General features: G+C 40.6%; 1 protein-coding gene across 31 annotated transcripts in view; it reads right to left on the bottom strand.

Moving 5' to 3' along the window:
* SLC25A21 (solute carrier family 25 member 21) overlaps positions 1–15,028 on the bottom strand; it is a 463,129-nt gene that overhangs the window by 4,035 nt on the left and 444,066 nt on the right. For all 31 annotated transcript variants that reach the window (XM_036256725.1, XM_036256732.1, XM_036256740.1 and 28 more), the window contains 2 exons: positions 3,946–4,127; positions 2,990–3,042 (listed from right to left, as the gene is read on the bottom strand). In XM_036256725.1, coding sequence (XP_036112618.1) covers positions 2,990–3,042; positions 3,946–4,127 — 235 coding nt within the window. The remainder of the gene's footprint in view (positions 1–2,989; positions 3,043–3,945; positions 4,128–15,028) is intronic.

The following is a 15,028-nucleotide window of genomic DNA, read 5'->3' as shown; positions in this document are numbered from 1 at the left end:
GAAAAGAGCTGCCTTTTATCACAAATCCTATCACATAGTGTTGTCTTTCCCACCGAGTTTCTGAATCCATGAAGCCCCATGCAGCCCATCAGGCAGGGGCGGTTCAGAGCCACCAGTTCCTGAGCTCCAATACACAAAAAACTACTGTGGAAAATTCGCAGAGCAAAATCAAGACCATCTTGAGTCTCCAAATGCATTTTTTCCCCATGACTTTCTGTAACTTTCATCATTTCTCATCAGATTCTTTTTCAGGCACTTTTCATTCTTAAAAGTAAATAAATATAGACTTTTAGTCATGTAAGGGCATGCGGCTTTCCTGCGAACAGAAGCCTTCAGGTTCTTCTTACGTAGGCAAAGGATTTATCTTTTTCAGTCCATAATGAGCATTGTTGTAGTTGCAGTCAAGAAGAAAATCTCTAAGACCGGTGCTTGACGAACGAGTCTGCTTTTCTCTTGCAGCTTTCAATTTGGATTGCAATGTGAAAAATAGCTTCTGCATATTAAAAAATATATGTATTGCAAAACTAAGCTAGCTTTCAACCTTCTTTGTTTTCATTCCTTTTATGTGCCTAGGACATATATGGATTGCACTTGAAAATTTGGTAGTAGGGTTTGGGTGTCATAAGAGCACCATTTGTCTTGGTAGAGAAGAGTTATGTAACTGGCTGCAAAGAGCTTTGCTATGTAATATGTCAACAGGAATATGATACAGGAAAACAGGCACCAACCCTGCTTGCATACCTAGACATCAGGAGAGCATTTGTATGTGGGCGATTTCGTGTTCTATCTGATGCAGTAAATTGCATATGTTCTGTGTCTTTTAAGACAATCTCTACTTATCCTTTCATGTCTGTGTGAAAAATACTGCAAAATCAAAATGTGGACAAGTATCCTCAGCACCGCTTAGAGAAGACTTGGCTGCATGAACAGAAGACTGACTTGTGACGGAAAGAAATAGAACTTGATTTTGATTTTAGCTCTTTTGTACACACTGCCATATGCTTTAAAAAAAAATCTACAGGCTGCACATGTTTGTGTAACCTTATACCAAAGATAATTATCTGCCTGTAATTTTCATTTTTAACCCATGAAGATACTCTATTAGACCCGGCTCACTGCTGTAGCTCTCTTGGTGCTCTGGCAAATGAGGAGGGACGAACCGCAGAGGGTCGTTAATATGTCTGTAACTGTTGTGTTTACTCTGATTAACTATTCACAATGTAATACAAGAACACACACAATTGGGCTAGTTTACAGCCTAGTGATATTTGGAGTTTAAACCACAAACTTCAAGATTCTCCCTTCATGGGAGGTACCTATCGGTAGTCACATTGAGCTAGTTGCTATGGCTGTTACAAAAACATGAGATGCTTCTCCAGAATGAAGGATGAAAATTCCAGGTTCACCTTTCTTTTCTCTCTCTCTCTCAATCTTATCTTTAACTCAAATTCGTACCTTTCTCTCCTTTGAAGTTGGTAGGACTTGCCTGTTTGGAATGAGAGTGGAGGCCAGGTCTTGGAATGAGATTTCCAGTTACTCAGTGTTGTTTAGCTTGGACAGTACACTCACAACAACCCTTTTTATTGGGTTTAACACCACAGCAACTCAGGACACCTCATGCAAAAACATTTTAAAAAGCCAACCAAACATTTGCAAGCCTCTAACAAAACTTGGGGTCAGATTATTTAAAGAGTTTTGGGTTAAGTTTCCAGTCAATTACCGTTTTAGTTAAACTCTCCAGGGTCATCACCCTTTTCGGGCCCACCCCTCCCAAGAGAGCTGGGTTAGGGCCAGTCGTCTGATTCTCTCTAATGCTAGGTCTACTAGCAGGTTTTTACTATGTGGTGAAGGAAAAACACCACATACAGAGCGAGTTGCACGAAATCACCAATATTCCTATTATTGGGTTGTTTTTTATGCATGGGCCAAAGACTGAATCTCAAATGTGAAGCAAAATTGTGCTTAAAAGGCTAGAAAAGTTGGGCTAGATGGACTGGGAATCGAGGGAGTGTTTTCTAAATACAAGAAAGTGCGAACTGTTTACCAGCTTCAATGTACAGACTTTGTTCTATATCTCAGGTCCGTAGAAATGCTGGTTCACTGGGCTGAGGTTTCAGGGTAAATGTACCTGTGTATGTGTGGTGAGGAAGAGGACATCGGTGTTAATGGGAGGATGGGAAAGGGAGAGAGGGGTGGCGTAGGGGAAGGTTCTAGGGAACATTACCAGGATGCCTAAGTAGGTGAGTGTGGCCTGGTGAAAAAATATGTGTGGTCTAGCATATACTTCCGTACTTATTCACGGGGCTGCTTATAATCCAAGACTATTTGCCCAGGCAGTTGAGTCTGTAGCAATTATTTTCTTATCTATTTACACAGAGGCAGCTGACTCTCCCTGAGGGAATGGCAGCGGGTGTTTTGGGCTGGCGTCCTGAGGTGAGGCCCTGAGCCAGGAGCCTCCACACTGTGCTGACAGAGGCCAGGGAGGTGACAGCACCAGGCTGCGGCCTCCCCACGCCCCAGAGGTGACTGCAGAGACAAGTGGCTGTTCGAGGAGGCAGGGAAGCCTCCTTTTCTCCTTTTGGAATGAAGCTGAGGCAGGAGCCAGAATGAACAAGGAGCACCAGGACAATTTTATGGGGCTAGTTCCTTACACACTGAAAATCCTCCTTTTGCCAGAAGCCACCGTGTACATACCTGGGTGCTCACTCAGACTCCCACTCACTGTGGGTCCTTTCCTATTGACTTAAGCTGGGCTTTGGCTTCTGTCAGCCTCCAGTAGGGCCATAAATAGTACCTTATAAACAAAGGTAGAACATTTCTAATGGATGCTTTCAGTATCTTGAATACTCATAGGCAACTCTATATCCTCAAGGTTTCTGTCTTTCACAGTGGGATAAACTTTTATTATGCTGCTGATAGACACAAATAAGGAAAGAGATGCTAGATCTTAATAAAGAAGGAAGGATATAAGTAATAAAAACACCATTACCTGGTCCAAGCCTCATGATCTTAGGAAGCAGGCCTTTGTATAAAGCTAAAATCCTATAAGTGAAAAGAAAAGAGGAACATCCTTATTCTGAAAACAAAGTGGGGTTGTGCCTCAGCTTTACTGAGATGCTGACCCCGCATTTATAAAAAAATTTATTTGAAATTGTACACATCCCAAACCAGACCGTATCAGGCTAAACAGTCTCTGCAACAAATTGGACAGGGAGAAAGAGTTCATCCATTCTTTATTACCCAAGCTATACTGGTCTTATCCAATCAGAAATACGTTTTTCATCAGCATGATGGTTTTTGCTTTCAAGACAGGTCTTACTTTCAAGACAGCTCTGTACATGGACCGAGTGACTTTTGTAATTGGATTTAAAAGACCGCAAACTCAGTCTTCACATAAGGAAATATGATGCAGTTTAGATCAAACTAATTTTAAAAAAATGACTTGTTTACTTGAGAATAAGACGGGTAAGGAGGGATGAAAGGACAAAAGTAAGTCTTAAAAAAAAAAAAAAAAAGACCAGCAGAAAAAGGCACAAACTCTACCTTTTTCAAAGAAAACTACTTTCACTTCTCCCAGGAGAATACAATTAGGTGATGGTTTGTTTAGATTTACAGTCAGAAGACAACGACTCTCCTGCCCGTGTGTTCACAGGGCATACGATGCGCAACAGCGTGTTATGCAAACTGGCCAGCAAATAGTTCATCTTGGCATGCTAAGACAAACACGCTGCATATGAACGCTGGTGGCTCATGGTTCTTGACAGGGTAAGCATGTTTTACCAACATCTCGTTGTTGTGTTATCTTGCAGAGTTAGTCATCTATTCCTGAGAATTTCTCACACACACCCAATTCAGGAGGGCTTAAGGCTCTCACCAGAATGGAAGTACAATATGGTTCGAACAATCCTTGAGTTCTGCTCATTTATTAAAATAAGACTGCATTACCCTTCTTCCTGATAGATGGTTGCCATTGTTTTAAAACAGGTTCTATACTTGATCTCTCCAGGAACTGGCTGAGGCCCTTGAATCCTACTTTTGGCAACATCAAAAGGGATGTTAATGACTGAGGCTATTGTGCCAGAGAGAAGACCGATCCCAAATTTTCTCAAAAACTCCAAGGTTGGATCCTAAAAGAAAAGAAGAAGAAAATAACAGAAAGGGAAGCGGAAGCCCCTAAATCGGTTAAACGCTATAAAGCAATATGTATTTAAGCAGAGCATTGCGCTCCCCGCCACCCTCCTGTTATTCCAGCGGAACACATTAGGACTTCCTAGGCTGGAACTTGTTTTCTTGACAATCCCATTGGCTATGTTTTTACACATGGTCTAAATTGCTGAAGTACACATTTCCTCACACAGGATTTATAAACACAGTTCATAAAGAAAGACTGGTATGGCATATGGGGATGATTTGTATAATTGGGCTTCACAATGTACTTAGTATTACTGTATCAAAACAGGAGAAATCCAAGCACACTATTAGCTAATTGGCCAGAATATTTTACAAATGACAGCAACTTCCACCATGAAGCCTACTAAAATGCTCATTTGTGTGTGGACCCCCAAACGTTAAATTAAATCAAGGCTACTCTCGGTCTGCTTCTATTCCCCTCCAGGTTTTTTGCATTTATTTTCACGTGTAGCTGATCCACTGTACTGAGAAGTGCTAGCTTCCTGTTATTAACAAACCAAGTTGGGGAGGCCGCAAACAGCCTGTGATATTCTGTGCATTATAAACAGTAGTAAGTCACCGGACTAATTGGCTGAAGAATTTACAACCCATTGTTCCTGAATCTTATTCTTCCTTCATGGCAAAGGAAAAAAAGGAGAGTGACAGAGAGACACACAGAGAGAGGCCAAAGGAGAGGGAGAGAAAGAGGAAGAGGAGAAGAAAGGAGAGAGAGAGAGAGAGGAGAGAGAGAGAGAGAGATTTCTTCTTTCCATTTAAATTTAAGTCTTTACTTTGCTCTGATTTGATTTTCCACCCCTCTCTGCTCTGCTTTCTGACATCAAAGTATTTAATTAGGACTTATGTGGGAGTCACTTTCCTTCAGCCTATTTTTGTGCCCAGTGAGCTCACATTATGCTTTGTTATAATGAATTTACTGGGAAGTCCTCATTATGTTTTCAGCCTCTGTTCTTGCCCTGAAGAGAGGTCACCTCACATACCATAAGCTGCTGGCGGAGACCCCCCCCAGCCCCGCGTCTGTCCCCTGCCCTCTCTATTGGTCAATATGTCAGAAGTATCTTTACAGAGGAACAATTCAGGTTATGCCACGATACTATTTTATCTAGCAGGAGAACTAAAAGGGGGACACATCTCTGCATAATTTTTTAAAAAATCAAATCTGAGCACTGCAAATTTCTAGTTCTATAGAAGAAGAAAACTTCTGGAAGCTTTGAAATTTGCAACTGAACCACGAGCCAGATACCATCGCAGAAACTCCTATGCGGCTAGATATAAAAAGCGAGCGGTTCGGCCATAATTCTTGGATCCAGGCCATACAGGTGCCGGGTAGGTTTAAAGGGATTTAAAAACCAACAGGGTGTTTCAACAGGAAAAACAATGCAGTGACTGCAGTGTGAGTGAGGTGTGTTTAAATAATCCCCCCTCCCCCCACTTTTTCTCTTTTACAAGGAGAGAAAAATGCCTTTATGTTGCCCTTCTCCATTACGGCACAGAAGCAGAACTAACTGGAGCTCCGGAGGACGGATTCGGGATCAGCTCGAGTTGTCTGACCTTGCCCCAGTCACACATGCCCGGTGTGCAGAAGGGATGTTTCTAACACCTGCCTTACCTTGGAACGGTGTGATGTTTCTGAGAAATAAAAACAATAATAGCCATAAAAGTCCTATGGGACTTTTTATTATTATGAAGCTGTTTTCTAAAGACTAAAAGTGCCCTGTACTCTCTCATGGTGTGTCTGACGCGGCCAAGCTCTCTTTCTATTTTAGATGAGGACAAGCGTGAAAAGGATGGTTTGTATGTACAATGTCCTTCTGGGAAGTTCAGGGGAACTTGTCAGGCATGTAGCCTCTCCTATCTCCCGTGTTTGCTGAGGATATCGATTGAAGATGGAGGGTCAGCTAAGACACTCAGTGAAGGTCGTGGTGCTTGAGACAGTGTTGGAGACCAAAACTCAAGTTCTTCAAGCCAACAGGATGTTCATGGGCTCTGTGTGGTGACCCTGTGTTTCCTGCGCATTCCTCAGTGTAACAGTAAGGGCCCACCTTGGTTCCTGAATCCAGGTGTCAAAATCACCTGTGAGCTTTACAAAATGTGGATGCTTGGGCCCCACCTCAGACCCACCTTGGTTCCCAGATCAGATTCACCTGGAAAAGTGCCTAAAAGTTGTTTTAAAAAAAAACTTTCAGGACTTCTGAAGCTAGTAGGCTGTGGACCCATGTCCAGAATTAGTGATTTTGCTATTTCGTGCAGGCAAAACACATGGTCAGCTGCTCCCCCTGTGGGCACTCTAGGAAGGAGAAACACCTTCTTGGGATGGCCAAGAGGTATCCCCGGGCCTTGGGGCCTCTAGCCAGTCTCTTCCTCTGAGACCATGGTCTACTTTATGTAGCAGCTTGGCCTGGGGGAGCCTCCAGCTCTCCTTGGCTGTCTTTGCTACATGCTGTCAACCATCCTGGAATAAAGGCAGCCTCTCAAATGCCTCTCCTCCTCGACCCCTCCATGCTACTTCCATTTCTCTGGCTTTGGTTCAGATCCCCAGGTCTTGCTTCCTTCTTGCCCTCTGTTGTTGACTCTTCACAATGGCACCAGGATTCTCTCATTATAAAAACAGATCTGCTTTGGGTATCTCTCTACTCAGAGACCCTCGATCCTCCCTCACTGCATGGAGAGGAAAGCAACACTCCTCATTTGGCCTTGGGTTTCCTACCTACAACATGCTTCCAACTTACTTTTCTAGCCTCAAGTTCTGCACCTTGACACCCCTGCACCCCAAACCCATACTATGGTCACATTGGCTAAACCATAATATCACAAATTGATTCCAAGCTTTTTTCTAACTCCATGCTTCTCTTCAAACTATTCCCACAGCCTAGAATGCCCTTCTCCATCATATTCACCTACAGTAGGATCCAGCTTAAATCTCATGTTGCCCAAGAGACTTTTATGGATCCCCATCAAAATTGATTCCTTCCACTCCTGAAACACTGACCAATTCTTGTCCTTGCTATGGCTCACTTTGTGTTTGGTTTACTTTTGCTGTTGGACTGTGAGTTGGCCCGGCATAGAAGCATGTGTTATTCTTCTTTGTGTCATCGATTGCACAGTGTATACAGCAGGGGCTAAATAAATGTCTGCTGATTGGCCTATCAATGTACTTATTTATTTTTGTAGAAACAATGAGAATTGAGCTTAACCTTTAATCACTATTTCCCAAGACTCAGTGTCTTCTAACCTGGAAATGAACCCCTATTAGAATTTTACATTTCTGTCTTTCTGTCAGGAGGCATTAACCTGTGGACATGAGAAGGCACCGGACATTTGCTAAGTGGAGTATTTCAGGACAAATGATTTGAGACTCTTGGGTCACAGAGCCAGGCCTGGGGCTTGCTAGACTCCATTGCTCAGTGACTCACAGAGACTGACCAGATTTTAGAAAACAATACAATAGGCACAGAGTTGAAATATTACTCTTTGTGCTCTTCTTACTCTTCCTGATTTTTCCCATAGTAGGGAAAGGTACCCACTTGCCTCAAGAATGAGGATTGTGGTAGCAGGACTACAAAGAGAAGAAAAAAAGGTAATAGTTAGTGTTTCTGGTTTTCAAATTAGGCTCTTCCATGTATTACATCAGTTAATTTTCATAATCTTTGAGGTAAGAACTATTATTATGATTTTTATTTTACAGATGAGTATACTTAACCAAAAGGTTAAGTAAGTATAAGAAGGGAATTTCTGTTACATTTGAGTAAACTCAATACCTTGCCTTAGGGCATAGTTTTTCCACTGATAATTCTAAGGGTCAGTGGGTGGGCTGGTGGAGGAGGTGTCCAAGAACCTCCTGAAATCAGAGGCAATGTGTATATGGGCTTTTCTGGAGAGAGTGTCTATAGATTTTATCAGGCTCATAAAATTTAAAAACAACTTCATGAAACCATTTCCCCAACCAATAAATTTAAAAAGTAAGGAAAGGGCAGTGCAGGGTTGAAAACATGGGGTCTGAAAATAGGAAGCCCTCATTTTTACAGGGGTTATCAGGCAATTCACTTTCGTGAAAAGATTTCTGTGTGTGTTTCCCTCTGGGGTCAGGTTACTCATACCTCAACTACATCTATGATCTCATTGGTTCTCGAAGTGTGGGCCCTGAAATACCATCATCAATACCATGTGGGAACTCATTATAAATAAAAAGTGGGGGTCTATTCCAGGCCTACTGAATCCAAAACTCTGGGGATAAAGCCCAGAAACCTGTGTAAACAGTCCTCCAAATTATTCTGATGGATGCTAAAATCTGAGAACCACTGCTTAACTGAAACTACGGTTCATCTCTTTGAATCCTTGGGCTCAATAAGTGATGCTCTGAGAGGCTCTGGATGTGCTGGGAAGTATTTTAAAGATTTCTTTGGTGGAAGCAGGGCTTTGTTTCTTTAAGGCTGCAGAACTAAAGGCAATGCTGTTAACCTCTCCTATCCCAGTTCAGGCAAAGCAAGAATGCACATCTGTGAGGTTCTTAGGTCTCAGTGGTACTTGTCACATAGTCCAAATGGGTCATTCTGTATTGGCTATCAGTAAATCACTCCAGCATTACTGTCAATAACCATAGTAACAAATAAAAAGATTAATAGGAGCAATAAAATAATATACAAGTAATGATATTTGTATTATTTTTTATAACTTCCATTATGAGAAGTAATGGTACCATTAATAGTTACTTATTGTGAGAGATAAGGTAATATACAAATAATACACAAAACATATATATGATGTATATATAAATATAAGTGTGTGTGTGTGTGTGTGTATATATATATACACACACAAACCCTAGGAACTAGGTATATAACACCACTGTACAGACAAAGACATGAAACTTAAAGAGGTAAGTCAGTTGTCCAAGATCACACTGGTTATAAGAGGTAGAGTCTGGATTTGAACTCAGGTTCTTCAGACTCCCAATAATATGCACTTAATCATGACAGCATACTGCTTGTCATCCATAATTCATTTGTTGTGTATTCATCCAACAGATGTTTATTGAAGAGCTACATATGCCTGGTCCTTCACTGGGTGCTAGAGTTGAGTGTGAAGGGAAATGGTCCAGAGAGGGAGTGGAGGGGGGCGTATAATCAAGTGTCACAGGACAGTGTAATGAACACTAAAGTGGGAGAATGAGGAAAGTGCAGGGGAAACATGCAATAGGGAGAAGGAAGTTACTCCTGAGCTTTCACTGTCAATGTCCTGTGAGAAAGTACCTAGCTTCTGCCTCTTAAAATCTTAGGCACTTGCGGGCTACTTAGGAAGTCAACAGAAGACATTTCATTATTACAAGTCACCATGCATTAGCTAAATGGCTAGGCCTCTGGCTTGAGAATCATATTACCTTGAAAGTCATTTTTCCTTTTCCATTAGTTTATCTTAAAACTGGAAAATTATGAGAATGCTGACACTCACTGTGTGCCAGGCTCTGTGTTAAGTACTTTCTGTATATTGCAGACTTACAACATCCCTAAGCAGATAAGATTACTGAGGCTTGTAGAAATTCCCTTTCTTCAAGGGGATATAATTTAGAATTAGTCAAAAGAGAGCCAAGATTCTATCTTTTAGAAATGAAGAAGCCAAAATATTGAGAAGCCCCGAGACTGTCAGGTATCAACCAGTAGAATTAGAGACAAATGTTTGCTTCTCAGGACTGTAGTCTAATTCAACATCCAAGGAGATCATCTCTCAGTCCAAGGGAAGACTTAAGTGGTAGGAAATAGAATCACAAGATTAGAAGTGAACTCAATTTTCACCTAACTGAAGGAGTGACATCAGCAAGATGGCAGAGGAAGAAGCCTTGGACCCTCTTTCCTCCCACAAATATACTGATTCAGTAACAATTCATGAACAATTATCTATGAGAAATCTAAAAATTAGTTGAAAACCTTCTGAATCCCGGGTGAACCCAAAACTAGACTCATGCAGGCCAGTAGGGAGATTCAGGACTCACCCCACCAGAGTTCCTACTGCCCAGTGTAGTGCCGTACAATCAGGAAGCCTTCCCAGCTCCCAGCTTCTCCCAGGGGAGGAAAGACATTGGTTTGCATGTCCGGCACCCCCACTTTTCTGAGGAGACTCCCCAAAGGATTGGCTTCTGTATTGCCAGGCTTGGAGCTCTGATGGGTTTAGCACAGTCTAGCCACCCTAGGGAGAATGGAGATGATGACATGGGTTGGGAGATGCCATAGATCCTCCCCACTGCTCAACACAGAGTAAGCAGACGAAAAATTCCAGCTCTCAGTTTTCCCTTTGGGAGGTAAAGAGCTGATCTGTGCACCCAACACCCCAACTTCTCTGGGGCTTCCCAAATAACTAGCACCTTTCTTTCCAGTTTTGGAGTCCTGATGGGACCACTGCAGACTAGCCACCTGGGGGAGCACTGAGACGGAGGTTTGGACTGGTAGACATCATAGCGCTCCCCTTGCTCAGCCCAGAGTGCACAGACCAAAACAATAGCTTCCTGTTTCTTCCTGGGGAGGGAAAGAGTTGGTACAGACCCCCAGAATCCTATAGTCAGACTGAATTGTGAGGGTCTTTTGTATTAGGCCAGTCCATGAAGACTGAGAGAGGTGTTTGCCTTTTCTTTTCTGTTTCTGTTTTTTTTTTTTTTTGGTATGTTCCCCTAGTGGGAACTGAACCCAGGACTCTCTGGTCCTCAGGCTGACACTCCAACAGCTGAGCCAAATCAGCCAGGGCCTGCCTTTTCTAATGCACATATACCAAAACAGAGAGTCACAAAAGACCAAGAATAGTCAAATCAACCCTGAGAAATAAGAATGGGGCTGGAGGTATCACACTTCCTGGTTTCAAAATATATTACAAAGCTCCAGTAACCAAAACAGTATGGCACAGGAATAAAGACAGATGTATAGACCAATGCAACAGAACAGTAAGCCCAACAATAAATCAAAGCACATGTGGTCAACTAATCTTCAATAAGGGTACCAAGAATACACAATGGGGAAAGGACAGTCTTCAACAAATGATGCTGAAAAAACTGGATATCTACATACAAAGTATTGAAACCCTCATCTTACAGCATATACAGAAATCAACTAAAAATGAATTAAATACTTAAACATAAAACCTGAAAATGGGCAAAACATTTGAATAGATATTTCTCCAAAGAAGACATATGAACAGCCAACATGCATTTGAAAAAAATGCTCAGTGTTACTAATCACTTGGGAAATGTAAATCAAACCACAATGAGATATCACTTCATACCTCTCAGAATGGCTATTATTAAAAAACAAAAGACAAGTAGAAAAGATGTGGAGAAATTTGAACCTTGTATGCTGTTGGTGGGAATGGAATGGTGTAGCTAGCCTCTATGGAAAATAGTATGAAGGCTTCTGGAAAATTAAAAATAGAACTATTTTTAAAAAATCTTTATTGATTTTAGTGAGAGAGGAATGGAGAGGGAGAGAGAGATAGAAACATCAATGAGAGAGAACATGGATTGGCTGCCTCCTGTATGCCCCAACTGGGGATCTGGGCTACAACCTAGGCATATGCCCTGACCAGGAATTGAACTGGCGACCTGTTGGTGCATGGGTCAATGCTCAACCACTGAGCCACACCGGCTGGGCTAAAAATAGAACTATTATATGATCTCGCAACCCCACTTCTGGGTACTTATCCAAAATAATTGAAATCAGGATCTCAAAAAGATTTAAATAACTCCTATGTTCATCACAGCACTATTCACGATATCCAAGATGTCAAAACAACCTCAATGTCGTTTGACAAAAGAATGGATAAAGAAAATGTAATATATACATACAACAAAATACTATTCATCTTTAAAAAGGAGAAAGATTGTGCAATATGTGATGACCTTGAGGACACTATGTTAAGTGAAAGAAGTCACAGAAGGACAAATTCTGTATAATTCCACTTATTTGACTAAAATAGTCAAATTCATAAAATCAAAGAGTGGAATGGGTAGTCAGGGGCTGGGGAGGGGGAAATGGGGAGTTACTAATCAGTTGGCATGAAGGTTCATTTCAGTAAAAAGAGTAAGCCCTAGTGACACTGTACCAATAGTTAATAATAATGTACCTGTAAAATTTTGTTGAGAGCAGATTTCATGTTAAGTGTTTTTACTATAGCATAATAAAATAATTTTTAAAAATGATTGGAAAAAAAAGTAACCTAGCCCAAGTAAAATACTTAAGATGGATCACATCTCAATTATATAAATGGATATTAATGTTGGTGAAACATCTATAGTTATTAGAAATTTCCAACTTACTAACATAATTTACTCCAACTGTCATCAATCAAAAAACCTTCTTTGTTCCTAACCCACATTCCTCCTACAGAAACATAAACTGTTTTACTTTTTTTTTTTTTTCCTCAATTGCAAGGGCAATCAACTGTCACCATTCTTGATGTAATCCATCATGATTTAAAGACCACTATTAAGATAACCTTTCCTTCTCATGCTTAAAAAAGCAATTGCTTTTAAATATTTATTTATAAGTAGTATGTGTTGTTACCTCATCTAGAGAAGAGTTTTATTCTTTTCTTCTAAATATTTTCCAATTCTTCTCATAAAATGTGGGACTTATAACCAAACTGGAACTGGGCAGCCTAAAATGTTAGTGTATATTACATGCATTGATAGCAATACAAAATCCAATATGTATAGTTAAAAAATTAATAATTCCCCTGCAAACAATTTAAGGCTAAGGTTAACACTCCACTTTACAAATGAAAAAACAGACAGAGAAAAGATATAACTTACCAAAAAGATATGGCTTAACTGATAAGTACCAGAATTAGGAATTAACACTAAGTCTCTTTCTAGAACTCTGGCTGTTTCTATCACATTTTGATCTTTTCATGAAGGAAGAGCTGAAGAGATGTATTTACCAGCCCCTCTTCAGGATGATCGATGGGTTTCCCTGACAGGACATATTATTTATAGACCCCCTAAAGCTTAACAAGAGACACTAATACTTTGCCAGCCATGATGTTCCACAACTTCTAAAAATTCAACAGTAGGCACCAAGTCATCAGAAGCAGGATCATATGACTCAAAATAATTAACAATCAATACAGTACATATTTGTAACTAATTTAACCATCTAATCCAACTATATGGCCATGACAGCACCAGTAATTTAAGGCAGTGGCACTTAAGGAGTTAATCGGCAGAGCGGCAATATATCTTGATCCAAAAAAGGCATAATCCTCCCCTTTTACCTTCCCTGGCATGGGCTTTGATGCCTTGCTTAGTGACTGTCCAGCTGGCTGCTAGCTAGATAAACAGAGAACCGTTGCCCATCTTGCAGGCCTTTGTGATTAAGGTTTGGCGTCTTTTAGAAGACATTCCACACAGAGACATGCCAGAAGGAGAGGGTTAAGAAAGATGGGGGAAGTAGGAATTGTTAGCTTTTGAGGACCAGGGGTGTGAGGGAGACCAGGAAGCCTGATGCTCCCTACAAGGCAAGACTGAGCAAAGTTCATTTCAAGGAACTCAGTATGAATGCATACATTAATGTATAATCTCTGAGTCTTCCTAACTCATGTCAGCCCAAATTACATTTCCTCTGCTCTCTGCAATTCATTCACCCTTTCATTCTACCTGGTACCACACCAAATCTGAGATCCTCTCTATTTTACCTTTGAGTCATTTTTATAGAGTCCCTAATGACCTAACTTGAAATCAGGATACCCTGGTAACTTAGGCAACCTTATGAACACATGGAGAGAGATGCTCTCTGTCCAGGATGGCCTTAGATGATACTAGAGTGGATTTAATGTTGCTTGTCAAAAATTCCTGACATAGATTTGACATTTGAAGAACTAAATTTATTGTTCAGAAGTGACTAAAACAAATTGCCATAAAATACTTTGGATAAAAACATTAAAGAGAACATGGTAGTCCTACAAGGAGTCACGTGATTTTCAGGGTATCACAAATCATCTCTTTGCAGAACTTTTATTCTCATCCCTCTTTCCTGAGTGGGCAAGTTGTTTAATTACGAGAATGTCATGACCATAACAGTATGATTAAAAAAGAACTGAACATTTTGATAAATCTATTACTCAAGGATTAGATTATATAAAACATGTAGTCAAAACCAATTTTAATAGGCTCTATCGCAGCTGTTTCCATAATGTTATAAATGACCAGTTTGTATTAACAGAATACATCAATTCTATACTTAAATGAATCAGCATCAGTAGTTTGGGGTTCATGATGCAGTCCTTCATTTCCTCAAGGCTGTGAGCAAGACGGGATACAAACACAAAATTTGTGATATATGAAGACACTGAAGAAAACCTATTCTAGTAATACATTTTTGAAAGTTTCATTTCCTTTTGAATCACCCTTGATTTCAGAAAACCACTTGAAAAAGTCTCCCATATTATCCTAATTAATAAGATATTGAATTCATAAAACAGTGAATGGAGGCTGGATGGGAGTAGAACCTCATCTGGCTACACAAAATGGTTCTGTGAAAAATGTGTCCATATGGCAGTCTGAAGAGGGGCCAGATGAACCCGGGTGAGTATGTGGAAGGCCTGCTCATTGGATCTGCTTGCTGATGTCATTGGCTGGGAGGCGAAGCTAGAATGATAGCTGAGGGACTCAACATCAATGAAAATTATCATCATAGGCCCCAGCACTGGACTGAACCCACAGGATTAACTTTACTAATAATGAATACAAACTGCGTAAATTCAAGATGAGAGAATATTGACTTGACTTCTATTCATATAATTTGGGATTTTAATTGACCATAAAGATTTGATACATGCCAACATCTTGATGAAAAAGCAACACCCA

This window comes from Molossus molossus, unplaced genomic scaffold (genome assembly GCF_014108415.1).
Source record: "Molossus molossus isolate mMolMol1 unplaced genomic scaffold, mMolMol1.p scaffold_m16_p_1, whole genome shotgun sequence".
In the NCBI taxonomy this organism is placed as follows: domain Eukaryota; kingdom Metazoa; phylum Chordata; class Mammalia; order Chiroptera; family Molossidae; genus Molossus; species Molossus molossus.
The sequence above is the reverse complement of the archived record's forward strand: the minus strand, read 5'-3'. Positions and strand labels throughout refer to the sequence as shown.